Below are 18,812 nucleotides of genomic sequence, written 5' to 3' on the forward strand. Positions count from 1 at the left end.
TAGTCATATTCGCTTGATTTTTGGGCCTGCTTAAACTATAGTACGGCCAAGGTTAAGTGGTAGAGGCTTTGTTTTGTTTTAAATTTGGTATCGTTTGTTGCATTTTGTCACTGCAAAAATATGATGAAATTGTTTCCTCCTCTAAGCAGCTGCTAATTGATTTGGGGGGATGTTTGCTGGGTGTTCACTCTGACTACAACAGCTTTCTGAAATTTTTATAGTTGCCAGCAGCTTGCCATTTATGAATGGGATTGACAAGGACATTTTGAGTAGTAAATTCTGCTGTAAAATTTGGCTTAGGAACTTCAGGAGATTTAGGTTTTAGTTGGACGGATTGAACAAAATATCATACCACCCTAATGCTGCTGGATGGGGCCTACCACTATTCATATTGTCTATGGAACTACTGTAAAAATATAATTTTTTCAAATTATGCAAATAACCTTCCAGTGTCAAGTGTTATAGCACTCCAGAAATAAATCTTCAATTAATATCATTGGTACAATAAGCAATAAGAAGATTTAGCAGCTGCATTAGGTCAGTACATTGAAATAGGAAGATATCAGTACTGAATATATCATATGTGACAGAATAACTACAAGGGCCATCTGACTCTGAGACCAAAAAAGGTAGGAAAAGTCGTCTCAATAACTTTAAGGTACTGTGGTTGGTTACATGCTTAAGAAATCCAAAATAATCAATGTTCATCCATGCCCAAACTTACACATTCTGAAAATGGAATTTCAGACTTTTGCATGGTGCACAACCAACACGGTAAAAATATCACTTTTCCAACCACGCAACCACGGACAAAAAGGAAAAAAATACACAATAGGCCTACAGACACCTAATACATTTCATGCAGGCCTGAGGTCTACGAACTCTTGTTGAGTATGTTTTTTACAATGGGCACAATAAATCTCTCCATGGTTTTTGACGTATGTACGAGGCTCAGAAGCCGCACGTAGAAGGAAAAATCTTATAATAAAAAGCAAGTGACTAATTTGCTGTTTGTACATGTACTAGTGGATTTCTATCATGCAGAAACTCAGTATATATCCTGTAGAGACTTAGAAGTGCTTTTAAGGCTGATCTGGTGTTGAGAAGCTGCATAAAGAAGACAAGATCTTGATAAGAGGTATTGTAACTATTGTATCTATAACTTCAATCAAATAGAAAGATGTGTTTGAGTCCGATCTGTTGTTGGGAAACTACAAGAAGAAGATTTAGCATGAAATCTCTGTCGCACTTCCGTCGACCTTCTTCAGGAGTGATAATTCAGTTACTCTGATCACGATGGGGGGGGGGGGGGGGGGGTTAAAGGAGGCCATCTACATAACAGCACACCAGCCGACACTCAACAGAGACGGGGGCCGATATCGCCTGCCAGGCATTTATGATTCGTTACTCGAGTCACGTGTCGCTAAGTCACGTGATCAGAGTAACTGAATCATCACTCCTTAAGAAGGTGGACGGAAGCGGGACTGAAAATTCGAAGTAAGCAAATTTTGGTGTTGTATGACAGTGGAAAATATTCAATAAAGAAGAAGGTTTGGCCAAGAAGTATTGTAATAATGTATAGCTTTAACTATATAGAAACTTATGATTATATGTGCTTCTAAGGCCTATCTGGTGTTGAGAAGTGGCATAAAGAAGAGAAGATCTTCGTAAGAGGTATCGTAACCATCTATAACAGAATGTTAGATGGGTTTGAGTCTGATTTGATGTTGAGAAGCTTCAAGAGAAAGAGAAGAAGATCTGGATAAGAAGCACGTAACTGATCTAAATGTTCAACAGATACAAACTAAGGTTAATAGAAGGTCTGTGTACAAGTCCGTAGACGCTAATAAAAAATGCGTGTTCTTGATGAAAATTTGTTGTGTCTTTTGTATTCTTATTGTGCTAGCCTATACACATTGTACTCATTCGAAAATAAACAAGTGACCGTAGATAACATACTCTGTGACGTAATTATGGTTTATGTCTGTTGTGTTGTTTTTGTTGTGTGTGAAATTGTGTTTATATCACATACAGAACACATTACATCGATTTAAACCAAATACTTACTTAAAAGATGACCTACCTATTACTGCCAAATGTAAAACTCAATCCTGTACGCCTCAACAGCAAAATCAGCGTCTCAAAAGAACGAAACCAAGTGAGAACAAGTGACCGTGAGTACATGTACGTATACTCTGATCTGTGACCGTAGGTACTCAGTAACGTTTTTATGGTTTCCGCCGCGTCAGTTGGAACAATATGATATATATTCTGCCGATGATATGGACAGTCACAGACAGTTTAATAATCATATGTCATAGCCAGCGTAGTCTGAGGAGGGTGAACATGGTTGGGAGGCCAGTACCAGACAGCACTTCGGCATTGGTGACTTTGTCCTTCCATGATATGATCAGGACGCGACGAATACACCTCATGTGGAGGGCATTTAACCTGCTTTCCTGCTTGGCATGTACATTTAGGCGCTCATGCGCATGCACCGAAATTCTAAAAAAAATACTTAAGACCAAATACCTAATTTTTAGGACCATCCTTGACTCTTAAAAAGCCAGCCATCTATTCATGCCTTTCGTGGACGATGATAAAAGAATCTTTTATTTGAAAAATCACACCCGAGGGCTAATTGTAGGTACAGTTTCAAAGTAAGAGTAAAGTAATGAAGTACATGAATCTCATGAATGTCTAATCAACTATGATGCTACATTTGCTGTTATTAGGTTCAACTTCTTCTTTAAAAACAATTGTTTATAAACTGTCCAACGTTCTACATACTGAGTAAGTTTTGCGATTTTTGTAAAAATGAAATTTTTTGGCGATCTCTTAAGTTGTAAAAGCTGAAATTGTGGCAACAATTCTGAAATTACCTCGTAGAAGGGACCTGAAAAGTGTATTTAAACAGCATCATACAGTTTTAAGTAAACTACTAGTCATTACAAACTTGTTTCCCAATTCCGGGAAAAAACTACGTATTAGAGCAGCCCGGCTAAGCATTACGTAAAATCAGAAAGGCTGATGCTCTATGGCAAATGACATACACTCTCTATGGAGAAGTCAGACTATTATACTTCAACTTGTTGCGCTTTTTTCTGAATATTTCTACAGCTTTATACCTATGCATATCTATCTTTATTTCTCATTATTCTTTGGTTTCTTGTACATATTTCGTACTCTTGTATATACCATTGTACGAAATTCAATGTTCACTGATCATCTAATTGTAAGAGTAGGTTAGCCGGTCAGTCCGACCATTTCTTCGCTGACATGCCAGAGTTTCCTGGCTGTGACGTCATCCTTGCCAACCGGAGCTAATTCATGTGGCTTGCAGTCACTAAGGAGGAAGAGAAATGAAGAAAATATCATTAATTAAACGGTCGGCAATTTTCTCAGTTTTCAGCCATGCAAAGGCTTCTCTATTTTTCGTTACAGTTACAGTATCAGTATCAGATAATTTGACCTAGGCTTTATTCAGATTGTAAACAATACAATACAATACATGTATTATAGATACAACTAAAACGAACGCGGATTTTCTTTTGTTCAAGTAATATCCATGAAAGGGCGGACGACAATATTGAGATGAAAACGTAATTAACAAAGAACAATGCCATGATTTTCAGGTCGTTCAAACCCCCAAGCACGCATGCGCGGCGACAGGAATTGTGGGGAACATGTCAAAGGTAAGGGCGCCTGAGACATTTAAAAAACACGTCAGGACAATGTTGTGCAAATCACCACAATGGTCGAGACGTTCAAGAACTGTTTACAAGGCGGGGGCCTTGACCTTTGACACATGACCCACAATTCCTGTCGAGTGGACACTGAGAATGATGAACGAGAATTTTAACGAAGCGCACAGTATCACAAACTACAAGTGGCGTTATCGTAAAACTAACTATAGTAAAATAACGGTAATGTCGTAAAACAGCCTCACCTGAAGTAAGCACCGGACGTCGTCTCTAGTTCCTTGTCCACGGCGAGTCTTACAGTGGTTTGTGCTCCTTGTTTGGCGGTCTTGGCGAACAGGTAGACCCAGGCCGTGAAGAAGGGACCAAGTAGCAGCATTATCCAGCCCAGAGTTGTGGAGAAGTTACGGGACAGCTCGGTACTGACGACTCCCGGATGGAGGGCGTTAGCCGTGACACCAGTACCTAACGGTTGTCAAATTCAAAACAGAGTCTAATTTGCATAATCATCATACCATTACGTTTGTCTTTATCAACGTTACCCAGAGTTCAACAGTCATGACAATCCGTTCATCTCTTCTTGACTTCCTCTTTCGAAGGCTGCAACTGAAAGGCAGTTAAAAACTGAGAGCCCATACATTTTCCGCCAACCACAAGAGCTGTATACCAACCAAAGATCTTGCCCAGATCACGAATTCGCGAAATATCAAAACCAAATCTCGAGATCTTATCAATATCATGCATTCAATAGTTATCGCATTGACAGACAGACAGACGAACAGACACACACACACACACACACAGACACAAGTTTGAAATGATGCAAATTGGGTCTTTTGGGTCCCAGTTGTGATCAATTCATGCTCTTTGCATAAGATACATAAAGGGTAATGGTACCGTCGTCTGACTATGGTTAACTGTATACACAGCCCAATTTAGATGTCATTAAAAGAAAACAATAAAATTGAATGCGTCAAAAAGCCGTTCCTCAAGCAACTGGATATAATTTCGGAAACAGACGTTTCAGATAGTACTAGTATCCAGGATCCGCCGTCAGTATCACTGACGACAGATAGTGGATACCTGGATGTCTATTATAACCTTCATCGACGTAATGAAATTGGACGTTTTCCGCGTACCTTCTAGCCTCCTGGCCAACTCTCTCATGAACAGAACGCTTGCTAACATGGACTGACAGTACGCCCCGTGCGGACTGTACGACTTCTCGCCGTTGATGTCGTCAAAGTTGATCTTTCCTCTCTTGTACAAGACGGCAGAGACGATGATGACCCTGCTGGGAGCAGACGTCTTCAGTAGGTCCAGTAGTAAGTTGGTCAGTAGGAAGTGACCCAGGTGATTCGTGGCAAACTGTCTGTCAAATCCGTCTTCGGTAACCCATTTTGAACAAGCACTTACGGCTGGAACGAGGTTTGGAAATTCACAAAAATGTAATTATTAACACGAAATGCGTATATGCTGTTAATATTTTAGGATGGCGAATTACTATGCCTCGAGTTCGCGCGCATTGAAAATATGCAGTGTTAGGATTTTTTATTATCATTGGCGCAATAATACCTTTAAGCCCTTAAATCTAGAGGGATATCCTTTATTCCTATACACGGCCCGGCTTTTCTGCTTCAGAAGTATTTCCTGTGAGAGACGGTCGCTAGATCTGAGACTCCTTTCGGGGATTTGAAAACATCTAAGGTCTATTTTATATCTACACATACAAAGGCCAACAAATGCAATAAAAACACGTAGCGATATTTTACGAAGTGACAGATAAAGGGCCCTAAACAGAAGTGAGTGTTATTTAAAGGACGTAAAAATGTACCCTACGTCACTGTGTATGATAAAGTAATCACAAGTCCTGTGCGCATAAAAAAAGCATTCAGGATTCTACTTAACCCCCCTGGTACCTATGAAAATTTACAAAACTTATTCCAGGGGTGGTAGGAAAGACAGTTTTGCCTTATATGAACCAGTTGGCCTTCTTGGTGTGCTAATCGCCTGTGCTGTGTTACTTTGATTGTAAAAAAAAAATATCTACAGTTTCAAACCTGCATTGTTTATCAGAATGTCCAGGCTCGTTTCTCTCTTCTTGATTTTTGCGGCGAACTTGCGAATGGAGGCGAGAGATGCCAAGTTTAACTCCTCCACGACGACATTTCCGTTTCCGGTGGTTTGCCGGATGTCGCTGGCAGCTGCATCCGCTTTCGTGATGTCCCTGCAAGCCAGGATGACTCGGGCCCCTGGACGGTGCGTGGAAAAAGCGATTGTTTTGTTTGACCGTATGAAATTAAAGTACAATATTTTCCTTTAATATTCCACTATTATGATAGTTGTTTCCATTCTGTCGGGAGTTGGTAATTCACTACAAATCACCCGGATGGAAGCCTGGTGAACCTCCGTCTCGCATCAGCCATACGGTGATTTACATAATTCACCATGCCCGGGAGAGGAGATAGGCGCCGCCAGGGGAATAACTGCCTGTCGAGCCAGTATCGGTATGCAAATGTTGTGCTGCCCCTACGACTGATTAAAAAGCTATGGGACTGATTATGATAGTATTATTTAAGTAACATACACGTAAGCATTTAGCCAAATATACACCCTTCTCCTGTTATTGAACATTCCGCCATCAAAAAATCATTCTTCAGACTCACTTTTGTTGCAAGTTGATTCAATTATGACTGTAAGTGGCGTCATATCAAACATTTCGGAGCACAGCACAGTGGGTCAATTACTGAAAATCACCATGATTAAGACCCGATTGCTTCTTTGCGAACCGCTGTGCTAGTTTCCGTTGTCATGTTAAATGTAACAGGAGAAGGGTATATAATTTGCTGCAAATGCTTGCGTGTATGTTAGCTTAATGATGACTATTATGGACGTGGAATTAAAAGGAAAAAATGTTTACTTTGGTTTCACACGGTCTCCATCATACAAAGGAGGATATAACCTCCTTGATCATACATCTATATTGCAATATGTCAATATGTTGAAGACGTAGCTAATAGTCAACTATGATTCGATATTTTTGTAATGCCGGTCGTTACAATATCAGAATTGCGGATATGTGAAAATGCGAATAATTTTACTTTTATTTGAGGAACTTTCATGAACGTTATGTACGTCGTACGATACGACAATACAACTGGTAGGAAACAAGCGAAATACTTTTTTTTTTCAAAACGCCGATGGAATGGACACGATATGATAGGATGAATATAGGATTCAAGTGGCCTTGAAAAACGCTTATGAATACATATAAGTACTAACTCTAGGTCACTTTTATCCACTGGGTAGCCTACATCCTTTGAAAAAAAGGGGTATGTAGGGATGTCAAGTCGACGGACGGACGGCGGGTTCAACTTGCCGTAGTTTCAAAACATTGCAGTTTGAAACCACCGTCCGTCGACCTGATATCCCTAAGCACTCTGTTTTTAAATGCCACGGATATAAGCTACCCCACGGGTAAAGGTGAACTAACGTTACTTGAGTCTGTTTTTCGAGGGGTCCCATTTCAGTTCCGCAAATATTTCATAAAACGCTGAGACTGAAAATTAGGTACTAGAATGTTAAACAAAAGTCAAACGGTATGTAGGCAAATATATGCATACCGTAAATTGTGGACAGAAACAGAAGTCATACAAAGGGCGGTCGCCAAACACTGTTACTACTACATAAAAGAACACCTGTTCTATCCACCCCCTCCCTATACAAACAAAAACCGACCTGGCCTTGAATTTAAAAATCTCACATGAACAAGAGTTAAACGCTAGTTCACGTACCGTTATCCTTGGGGTAAACTATATCCGCTGTTTTTAAAAACAGTGTATTTAGAGATGTGAAGTCAGTATCTGTATCTATATAGCCGGTATAACCACCGTTCGGCGTAACACACCAGCTTAGTCGACGGACGGTACGTGGTTTCAAATAATATTTTCAAAATACAAATTACAGATTGACACCATATAATGCTCCGTCCGTCGAATTGATATCCCTAAATATCTCTTTTTTTGAAACATCGGATATAGGTAACCTCGCGGATAAAGGTGACTAGCAAAACTGGATTAGTCAACGTTCTGCACCAAATTCAGAAAGGCAGCATTTCGTTAGATTCAAACAGCCTGGCTAGCTTCGCTTTCCGCTAAATTTAGGCCCCCGAACCAGGCTTTACGTAGGACTTAACCGGTAGTCCGATACACTATATATCTGCCCTTTTCGCGTTATCAGCTGTTTTGATTTGGCAAGTTTGGCCATGTTGATTTGATTATTTGGATGACGTCCCAAGGGAACCCAAAAACTGATGCGAGCGTGCGAATAAAAAAAGTTTGACAAAGAAAGTTGTACTCATTATGAAATTAGAGTGGTCTGGAAGGTTGAACATATGACTGAAAACACAGAATATGGTATACCAAACGATAGATTCTTCATTTTCGTTCTTTCACATCTTTGACCTTGGAATATTCTCTGACATTAGTATACGTTTTCCGATAGATATTTGTTTTTGCAATCCACGCCATATATTTGCATATTTTGAAGCTGCTTTGCACGACTCACAGTATGGTTGAAGACTTTTTATTCTATTTTTTGGAAACGGTAAAAAAAAGTATGCGCGTGTGTATGTTATCCATATAATTAAATGAACATGGCCTTATGATTCCACTGAGAGACGAACGATACCTTTGGCTGCCAAAGCACGTGCTGTCTCTTTTCCAGTGCCTTTGTTCGCTCCTGTGATGATGACCGTTTTCCCATCGAGACGTTCTCCGCTCTTATACCCACCGTCACCGTTATCACTGTACCGCTTCCAGAAGAAGTAACCAACGCCTAGTAGGAATTTTGAAAGAAAACAGACGTTGTACATTCTTAGGGACGAGTCAGAAATCATCATTGAGGGTTGGGGAAGAGGTGCTCATTTTTGACTAGGATAGACATAATACAAAATTTCTCTTTTGCGTATGATCGAAGTAAAATAAAATGAAAATATAAAAAGGTATACATTGTTGTTGGGTCGAAACGGTATGTGGGCGTTTTCGCCCCATATACTATTCAATGCTTTGTCCCGTTTCCGTTGTTCTTTTTCACGTTACAACTTTTCCATTGTCAGTATTGTAGTGTGCAACTTACCATCTCGTCTGTACCTCTACGGTCACGGTGTGAGTGTTGACCGCCCACCCGCTCACTTCATTAGCGCAAGAATTTTACGGGGTCGGTTTCAATTTACTTGACTCACGTATTTGACAGTAATGAGAAAATATGCAGCTAGAAAATTCTAGTAGGCATTTGATTTAGTAGACTAGGTGGTTTTAAAATACCGTTGACGTTGGTTACCGGTCGCTACTGTACCAGTGTAAGTCACCCAAACGTCTACAAACATCTAAGTCTTAGATTGCTGTCATTCAGAAGCCATGCACACGGCATGTTCAGGGTATAAACAAACTAGTTCGGGCGTGACACCCCAGGCGAAAAACCGAGTCAGGCACAAAATTACGAGATTACGAGGGCAGAAGCGAAGAGAACTAGAACGCAGACTACCTGTTAGGAACTAAAACCTCTTACACTATGTTAGAACTCACCTACGAATACTGCAAACACTACGATAGGAAAGTTGTTGAGTACAAATTGGACGAAAACACCAGCGGAAGCATTGTCAGACGCCATCTTTGTGTGCGTCATTTACATGCATTCTTTTGTAAGTGGTATGCACGGTCGACCTCTAGCGATCTGAATAATCATGACTCAGGCGGCTCGACACACCCCCTTTCCTGTTTCGTGTGGTCTCAGTTTGAGCCGATTAAGTTTAACCGGCTCTGTGTTGTGAATTGAAAATTTCGGTGTATGTTGTGGAAAGTCGAGTGAGTCAGGTTTTAAAAATCAACAAAGACACCGATCCGAATATTGTCTATCGTTTCTATCTGGGTCTATACAAAACTTGGTCTAAACAAGGAGCTTTTCTCCTCGGTCTAAATCAGGGGGCCTGTTGTTGAATTTCTTCGGGGGCATGTTGGCCCTTCAGCCGAAGAGTTGGCCTGTATTGGCCCTTGAAACAGTCTACGTTAACGTTATCCTATCCAGGTCACCCGGTTACGAAATAGTCGTTTGATAAAACTGTTGTATTTCAAATGCATATAATTCATCACCCTAGAATCCCACTTTAATTCAAATTAGTAACTTGGCAGTAACACATATAAATGTTATAACTGGTAGGTGATAGGGTTATAAACATACCGGCTACCATGCCCGCCCATAGAGTTAGAACACGGTATTGAGTCTTTTCCGCCAGGTCAGCTATCGCCATGTCGTCCAAAAGATTAGAAGGGGACGATTTTGCCCCAGGCGCCCTCTGTGACCAACCATTGCCCTCGGCGTTAACTCAAGCATGAGTAAATGATCAGAAAGGTCGGCGAATCTGTGGAGTATCAATTGTTTTTATCTAGCCTGCTGATAAGGTAATGTTAATTCGATTATTTTGATGACATCAGTGCACGCATCAATTTTCGACCGTTTCCCAAAAAGGTTTTCAATTATGATACATCGTAAAATTCAGCTGCAAAATGAGCAAATATAAACTGTAGATTCCAAAAAAGAATATGGAACGACCGATACTAAATGTCGTAGAATGACACAGTGAATTCCACGGTTAAAGAGGAATATATGAAAGAACACAACAATTGAGAATTTATTGTTCAGTATACTATACTGTGTGTGCGTGTTTAGAAGTTTATACCACCGTACCATACTATATGTTAAACCTCAAAGATTTTATACTGAAGGCAACTTTAGACAGACTATTTTTATTCGCGGGGTCGCATCATTTTCGGTCTCCATAGCAGGCTGTCTTTTTTCGTCGTTTTCAGGACTCAAAATACACGTTTGCTGGCCATTTCTTTTTGGCAGTTCAAGTAACCCAGTACAGAATGAAATTCAAATGGCCACCAGACGTGTATTATGAGCAAAAAAAAGACGGAAAAGGCCCAGAGATTCTGCTAAGGAGGCTAGTCATTTTGGGGTTTCCAGCGCATAGTCGAAGATGTCCATGCAATCAAATCAACATGGATTAATTTGTGCGTGGGCTACGGTCTTATCTATGCCGCAATAGATTAAGGTTAAAACGACGAGAAATTTTGCAGCAAGGGAGGCTGACGTCTCTCAGTCCATGAATTTCATATGTCTTGAGATACCACCGAGAGACTGAACTTTTACACCCTCTGGCGGTGTTCATTGGAACTTCAGCTTCATGTATCACACGACGCTATAAGGGACTGTACGATATTTATCAGGGGGGGAGGGCTGGTGCGTTAGGGGGGGAGGGCCATGTTAATTTTTTTTGAGGTGGGGGGAGGGCCATGTTAATTTTTTTTTAGATAGGGGGGAGGGCCATGTAATTTTTTTTTAAAGAATTGTTTATACTCTTTTTGTTTTGATATCTTCACATGGCCCTAAAACTGATAAAATAAGCCTTCTGAATGCAAGAGCTTCCGGAGGGCTTTGCCCCCCTAGGCCCCCCAAAGTGGCGCTGCCCTGGACCAGTGTTCCCGCCAGGCATACGTCATTCCGTCTACGGACTTATTTTTTTCTGGAAAGACGCACTCGGCTCGGCTGAGTTTCCCAAAATATTTAAGTTAAAAAAAGCGGTGCACGGTAAATATGTGAAGAATCCAAAACTATACACTTTATTTTTTATTTAAAACATTTCTTTTTTTTTCAAAAAGACAAAATTTGCGGCAGAAAAAGGGGCCGCAATATTGTTGTCAAGTGTCGATCGAGTCGGCTGTGCACTGGCATTGGCGTCCGTAGCACATGGTGCGGCACGCCCCCCTCCCCAGACGGACTGTCGATCGCAGCGCCCAGCACGTCTTTTCTGGCTACTCCTTCAAGACTACGCCGGCACTGATCACTGCCAAAGATGCGGCAGATCGCCCTCCTTCGTATAATGTATAACGTTCTTGGTCTACTCTACTCTATGTAAAAAGAAATCCAGCGGTGAGCCAAAGATTTCACGCCGAAAACGGGGTTACCTGAGGTCGCACGAAACAAACGCACGCTCGTGGAAAATGACGGCGCGGCCTTGTAAAGCCCGACCGATTCGATAATTGATAAATTTGAGTAAAATCCTCAGGCAAAATAAAAAAAAAAACACAAGGTGTGATGGCGCCGTTTATTCTATCCTCTGGAAAAACTACTAGCATTTGATGCGGGAGGGCGCAACATCGATCGCACGAGGTAGGCATTCAATGCCGGAAAAAATTGGCAGGATTTTTCCATGGGCTGACGAACTTACTGGCTAGAGCCCTGTTTGGAAGCATCAAAACCCCAAAATTTTCATATAGAAATGACTGGACAAATAATACCCGGGCCAGATCACGGACTGCTGATTCCCCGAGCTTATAGTTATAACGTATTTTTGGGGAGAGGGCGGACGTCGATTACTGAAAAACGGGAGTAAAAAAGGCAACCGGCATCCAATCTTAAGGGCATAATTTTCCGCTCAAATTGCAGGAAATTCTGTTTTAGAGGGTTTGAAAATCCAAATTTTCCCAGGGGAGCATGCCCCCAGACCCCTGCCCGACGCTGTGAAAAGATCCTGGCGAGAACACTGGGCCCTTGTGTCCTGACGTCTATATTAAGATCATTTTATCGGTTGTTTTTCTACCTGTTTAATTATGCCTGTCGGGGGGGAGGGTCATGTTGATTTTTTTTAGGTGGAGGGGGAGGGTCACGTTAAATTTTTTTGAGATGGGGGGAGGGCCATCAAAATTTTTTTTGATCCGACTTCCAATGCACCAGCCCTCCCCCCCCCCCGATAAATATCGTACGGTCCCTAAGAGAGTCTGCATCCTCTTTTCCGTAAGGCGTAGGCAGCCAATTTTTATTTCCCGTAACTCTTAGAAAAAAAACATCCACGTAATTTGTAGCGAGGCGACCACATTTAGCGTAATCGCCTTCCTTGATTTAGCGTAATACTTCTGAATTCAGATCGTTGTCGGGACCCTCCATGCAGACCCTCTTATAAGAATACAAGATATATAGATTTTCAAGATGGACACCATAAAAGTTGTAACAAGAATTGATGCGACAAAAATGACATCACAGCCAAAAAGTCATTCATTTCTCTATTCAAGAGGTGCACAAAGTGACACTAGTGTGGTAGGCTGGTAGAGTTAGCCAGAATTTAGTCATACAATAAATTTCTATATTTCTAATCATCACATTAAACCTTCGTAACATTGACTACGCCCTAAAGTACACTCACATTTGGACTTACACAAAAATAGAAACCAAATCAGTAATCAGTATCAGTATATCAGTAATAAAAGCTAATCATAAGCCTCAAACATTGGGGGTATCTGTATACATGACTGTAAGATATTACAGGTAGTGGAAGATGATATTCAAAGGTTCATCATCTAGCTATCTGGATTTGTTAGTTTAGAAACATCAAATCATTTTTAGGTTGTAACTGATCACTGAATACAAAGTTTACAGAATACGCAGACTGCCCGTTGAAAAATTTCCTTGAAATGCATTTGTTGGTAGTTGACAAAACAGAATAGTATTTGAGGCTTTTTATTCTTTTCGGTTTTTCATCTTGAGATAATAGCACCTATTTTCCTACACCTTCCTATAGGATTATATGCATTACTGGTTAAAAAACTAGAACAATGCAGTCCCACCCGCGAAATAAACAATATCCTTGGGGAGTCAACTAAATCTAGTATATGCTAAAACCTGGCTGACGCGTCCACTTTGGTGGGCGTGGCCTTTAACCAACTGTAAGCCAATCAAAGGTTCATCATCTAGCTATCTGGATTTGTTAGTTTAGAAACATCAAATCATTTTTAGGTTGTAACTGATCACTGAATACAAAGTTTACAGAATACGCAGACTGCCCGTTGAAAAATTTCCTTGAAATGCATTTGTTGGTAGTTGACAAAACAGAATAGTATTTGAGGCTTTTTATTCTTTTCGGTTTTTCATCTTGAGATAATAGCACCTATTTTCCTACACCTTCCTATAGGATTATATGCATTACTGGTTAAAAAACTAGAACAATGCAGTCCCACCCGCGAAATAAACAATATCCTTGGGGAGTCAACTAAATCTAGTATATGCTAAAACCTGGCTGACGCGTCCACTTTGGTGTGCGTCGCCTTTAACCAACTGTAAGCCAACATTTAGGCGATTCTCTGATTGGATGTTACAAGAGTGTGCCAATCTCTTTACATCTTGCTAGTTGCATTAAAAAACTGCAGCAAACACTGCGTTATGTTGTCTACTCCTCTTTTTATTTGGAATCTGATGACCTCAGGGTGTTCTGGGTCTTCCCAAGACTGCACAGTCAGCACATCTCCTGCTTTAGCCTGTCCTTGGTGGAGTGTCTCCACACGTTTGACCCGGTAGCGAGCGGCGTCTCCTGTGATGATCGAATACGCACCCTGCTCCGCTCCATGGAAGGCACAATCGCAGCAGTAGCGCACGTACTGATAGAAAGGGGCGTGTCGGTACAAATCCATGTCGCTCGGAGCGACTTTCACGCTGTACGTAAACGTTGGCTCTGCCGTGATGTGTCCGTACGGTTCCACAATGGGTACCGGAGGAGCTGCACACAAGTCGGGATATCGCTGAGACACCCAAGCTGCCCATGGCTGGGAGCGGTGCGTCTTGGACGATACACTTTGACAGTGCCTATAATCTTCCGCTATGACGTCTTTACCGTTGGCGTCAAGAATCTTCAGCTTGAAGACCATGGACGTCTTCCCTATCTTACTGATACTCAAGGTGTAAGGTATGGAACAACCGGGGACAATTTCGTTGTGGAATGAGGGAGTAAACTCAATAGAGAGGCTTCGTCCAAAGAACAGGTCTACAAACGGCGGTTCGTCTTGTGGAGGCGTAAACCAGTGACGATGCATATCCGCCCATTGCATATTGGTGTAGCACACAACTCTCCAGATTGGGACGGCACCTGCGATGTATGATGAACAGGAAATACTTTAAAGACATATATAAACATTTCAGTAACTACGAAGTTCATCTGTGTTGGTAGATAGCCGTTCTGAATCGAACCTGTTCTGTAATTTGCAATAATAAAACTAGACTTGCCCAAATTTTCCACCGTCCAACTCCAATATCTGTGAAGGAATGTTTGCCTAAAATTCGTCTTTTATTCCTTGGGTAGGGGGTAGAAGTTCCTCCACTGAATGACTTTTTGTCACGTATTGCCTTATCTATGCGCATCATTTCATTTCATTCTGTTACATGTAGAGTCTATATTCCGTTACAATATTGCATTTTACCTATGTTACGTTATGTCTTTTGTACGTATAGTGGTGGAGATGATATAACTTTGCACACTTGAGGGCGCCATCACTAAGTCACGCCTTTCAACTTGAAGAAAAGAAGGGAATGCGCAATCGACTGCTTCTGTGACGCCATGTCGTACAAGACTTTACAACCATCCCTCGACAGAGACGGAGGGCGACATAGGCTTTCTGCAACTGATGATCCACTGCTGACCGAGTCACATATACTATCTGCATAACGTGACGTCACAGAAGCAGTGGGTTGCTCGATTATTGGACAAAGACTGGATTTGGACATTCATAACTTTGGGGTAGCCTAATATTCATTTTTTAGATTACAGATCAACTTTGATCTAGATTGTGTAAGCATTCAGAATGTATAAAACATTTGTTTTCTATATGTATACATACATACAAACCCCATATGAACATCGAATGCTTAAACTAATGAAGCTACATGCAGCTAAATAAGCTACAATCAAAATCTAACCAATCAACCAAACAATATTTTAGACAAGAAGAAAATATATTTGTGCTTTTATATATTTGATGTCCGTCACTCGCAAGGTATTACATCAAAGGTATTTTGTTACCTGTGTGGTCGAAGTCCCATGGTTGTGGACTGAACGTTGCGGAGATGGTTCGGTATTTCTCATCGAAAGATGTCTTCACTGATGGTTGGGGCGGAAATGACGTTGTTTGAACCGGAAATGACATGTTGACATCCCTTGATTCTGAAGAACGACCTAAGTAGTATCAGCGGAGAAAAGAGTCTAGATAAGCGATCTTAGGTACTTGCCGTCTTGGCCTTTTCAGGGGAAAAAATTGATAATTTTTTTGGATTGTCTAGTCAAAGTGGCGGATGGGAGAAATTCATTTAGGCTCATTATGATACGTTTTATTTGCATTTTCTCAATTGCTAAATCAGTGTCTTTGCCGCCTTGTGAGCAGATATATATAGTCAGGAAAACAATGTCACTTTGCTACCAACTGAAATAATGACAATGACAATGAAGTTTATTGCATATTCATGCCCTCCTAGGGCTAAATGCAGTAAGTCGCATACAAAGAGTCTGATAAGTAAGCTATTCTATGTTCTACTTACGACTATATTTCTACATGCTTCTTCCCTCAACATGTGAAGACGAACGACACAAAACATACATAATCTATCATTTGGAGGAGTTCGGGTGTATCTACCAGCTTCAATTTGTACAGGATGATCACTGATCCTTAGTTTAGTCATGGCTCGGCGATAGCTAAAATTTGTTATATCAAGGTATTTTTCTCTTTCATATGTATACTTGAATTTTCTGTAGGTTCTTAATTTATTCCCTTGGTTTTCTTTAATACCAGGGGAGTTAATTTCTGAGTAAAAGTTTTGAAGACAGGTGTCTTCCAGTCTTTGTTTTATTTCAGCCTGAGCCAACGATGTGTTGTGATCACTGTTAATTAAGCAATAGGTACGCAAACCCTGACTCCTCCAGGATTTTACTAACATTGGATAGCCAGCATGGTAGCTTACGTCTGTGCAAGTCCTGTTGTACAAGGAAGGCTTCAAATTGTAGGCTATTTGTTGGAACTTCTTTAACTAATCTTTTGTAATATATGAATATAATCTAGTATATACTTCAATCCACAGGGGATACCTGCCCAATTCTGCTCTTGTTGCTAGATTACTCGAGTTTTTTCTTACACCTAACATCCATTTACAAAACTTAAGATGAAGTTGTTCAATTGGTGACTTGTCGTTCAATCCACTCTTGCCCCATACTTCTGCACCATAAGTCAATATTGGGACAACGCAGGCATCAAATAGTTTACAATATACTGAAATGAGAGGGTTGGTATCTCCTAGGGTTGTTTTAATGCTGAACAGAGCTCTTAGAGCTTTCTTTTGTAAAGTTTTTTTAATCGCTGTTGTGAAATTGCACCCGGCTGTAAACACCACTCCTAAATAGCAGTGTGAGGAAACTATCTCTATGCTTTTGTTTAGTAAATGGAATTTGAAATTTGAGAACATATGACCCTTTTTGTTAAATACAATTACTTTTGTCTTATTTAGGTTCACTGATAGTTTCCATTTGTTGCAGTAACGACCTAGTGCGTTAATTGCATTTTGGAGGCCATTTTGGCTCGTTGATAGTAGGACAAGGTCATCGGCATAAAATAGACTTGATACTTTTGATGTATTTAACAGGGGCGCATCAAAATAATAATGATTTCCCCACGTTTTCCCTTGTCTACATTCGATTTCTGCTGAACACTCTCTTGAAATATAAGTAGTTACTCCATTGGAATATGCTAATACTGTAACTATACCAACATCATCATCATATATCAACTATACATACAGTAAAGGGAATTAGGCTCCACGTTGTACTCGTGGGCCTTTGTACATACTATGCCGTACCGGTCATACCGCCTAGCCGTAATTGACAGGTTACGACTTAGCCGCAGGCATAAATCATAAACGTTGGCATGTAGTTGACAGGGGAGGTCAGCTATTCACTGTCACAGAGCGCACATATAACTTCAAATATCTTGACAAATCTTACCAGGAATATTCAGCGGATCTCCAGAAAAACACCAACAAATACATGTTCGCTCAAAACAACCCCGATAGCCAGTGAATTGCTTGGAGATAATGCCCCCAACCCCCACCACACACACCGTGACACGCGTACAACAACTCTCCACCCTCACGTCAATCGACCTTGAAGCAGAACTTGGACCGTTCATACAAGAATTCGTAGAAATGAATCAATGCCGTGCCTGAGTGGCTCCAGGTTCACGAAACCTGATACCAACGGGGTCTTTGTTTGGATCGAAAACTGAGGAAGGTAAGGTTTACCTCTAACAGCCCCATCGAAGTTCACGCAGGTGACCCAAAATGGCGGTCGTGATTGTTGTCGTCTGTCAGTGCTGTAAACATTAACGTTGAAAATCCGGGACGAAAACCAGGATCTAAGCCGAAACATAGTCAATTCCTGCGCTCAGCTTCCTAGGGTTTACAAACACCTTATCAGATGATAAAAAAATGGGGATATGCTCCAACCACATAAGCTTACAGTGTTTGCCTTTCGCCTAGCGCAGACGCCATGTGTTCTGATATTGATCAAACATTTTGTAACTTGGTCAGTCGGCAGGCTAGTAAGAGGGTAGCCTGTGTTTACACAATCTCTCGCTGGCTGGGGTTAATGACCCCATCATAGGGCTGCGGCATTTGGAGGACCGACCGCTAGGGGCGCAATTTTAGTTAGGCTGGGAAGAGGGCAATTCACGTATCACCGCAAGCTTCGGTGAAATAGAAAAAATATAAGAAAAGACAATAGAGCACCGATTTTTATAGGGCAATAACCCTAAAGCTATCATGGACAATCAGATTTGAAGACTCCTGTACAACTGTTAGGAGTATATGTTAAATGTTGATCATGATAATCAATAAGTTTAACATTTATCTTGCATTTGAATGAATAAGGAATATTTTATATATTATGGTTCAGTTCATTTCAGTTCATCCTCATATGAGGTGCCATTAACAATGTCTGCCCATGCGTTTCTATCAAGCATGGCGGCTAGCAAGTTGTAGTCCTTTAAACCAACCTCCTCCCCCAAAACTTTCTTAAGTGTTAGGTTCGGTCGTTCCCTTTTTCTCTTTCTCTTATGGTAACGGAGTGTTTTTAAGTGTCATGTGAAATTTGAATATGTTTATATATATAACCTTAAACGCATTTCAGTTGTTAGACTGCACGGTTTTACAGGAAATAAACCATTCATTCATTCATTCATTCATTCA

General features: G+C 40.8%; 2 protein-coding genes across 3 annotated transcripts; both read right to left on the bottom strand.

Annotated features, from left to right (window-relative positions):
• Window positions 1–2,585: 2,585 nt before the first annotated feature.
• Window positions 2,586–10,069, bottom strand: LOC118424249 (retinol dehydrogenase 14-like). Of its 2 annotated transcripts, none has more exons than XM_035832800.1 (6): window positions 9,939–10,069; window positions 8,391–8,537; window positions 5,762–5,953; window positions 4,841–5,119; window positions 3,950–4,166; window positions 2,586–3,346 (listed from the first exon to the last, which is right to left on the bottom strand). In XM_035832800.1, the coding sequence occupies exons 1-6, from the start codon at window positions 10,006–10,008 to the stop codon at window positions 3,247–3,249; spliced, it is 1,005 nt and encodes a 334-aa protein (XP_035688693.1). In that variant the 5' UTR covers window positions 10,009–10,069; the 3' UTR covers window positions 2,586–3,246. The 2 variants fall into 2 exon arrangements, with proteins under 2 accessions (XP_035688693.1, XP_035688685.1); XM_035832792.1 differs by lacking the exon at window positions 9,939–10,069 and adding an exon at window positions 9,287–9,467.
• A 3,037-nt stretch (window positions 10,070–13,106) lies between these two features.
• On the bottom strand, window positions 13,107–18,370 carry LOC118429360. Its single transcript, XM_035839872.1, has 3 exons — window positions 17,868–18,370; window positions 15,607–15,759; window positions 13,107–14,676 (listed from the first exon to the last, which is right to left on the bottom strand). Exons 1-3 carry the CDS (start codon window positions 17,992–17,994, stop codon window positions 13,931–13,933), a joined length of 1,026 nt encoding a protein of 341 aa, XP_035695765.1. The 5' UTR covers window positions 17,995–18,370; the 3' UTR covers window positions 13,107–13,930.
• Window positions 18,371–18,812: the final 442 nt, after the last annotated feature.

This window comes from Branchiostoma floridae, chromosome 1 (genome assembly GCF_000003815.2).
Source record: "Branchiostoma floridae strain S238N-H82 chromosome 1, Bfl_VNyyK, whole genome shotgun sequence".
Taxonomy (NCBI): domain Eukaryota; kingdom Metazoa; phylum Chordata; class Leptocardii; order Amphioxiformes; family Branchiostomatidae; genus Branchiostoma; species Branchiostoma floridae.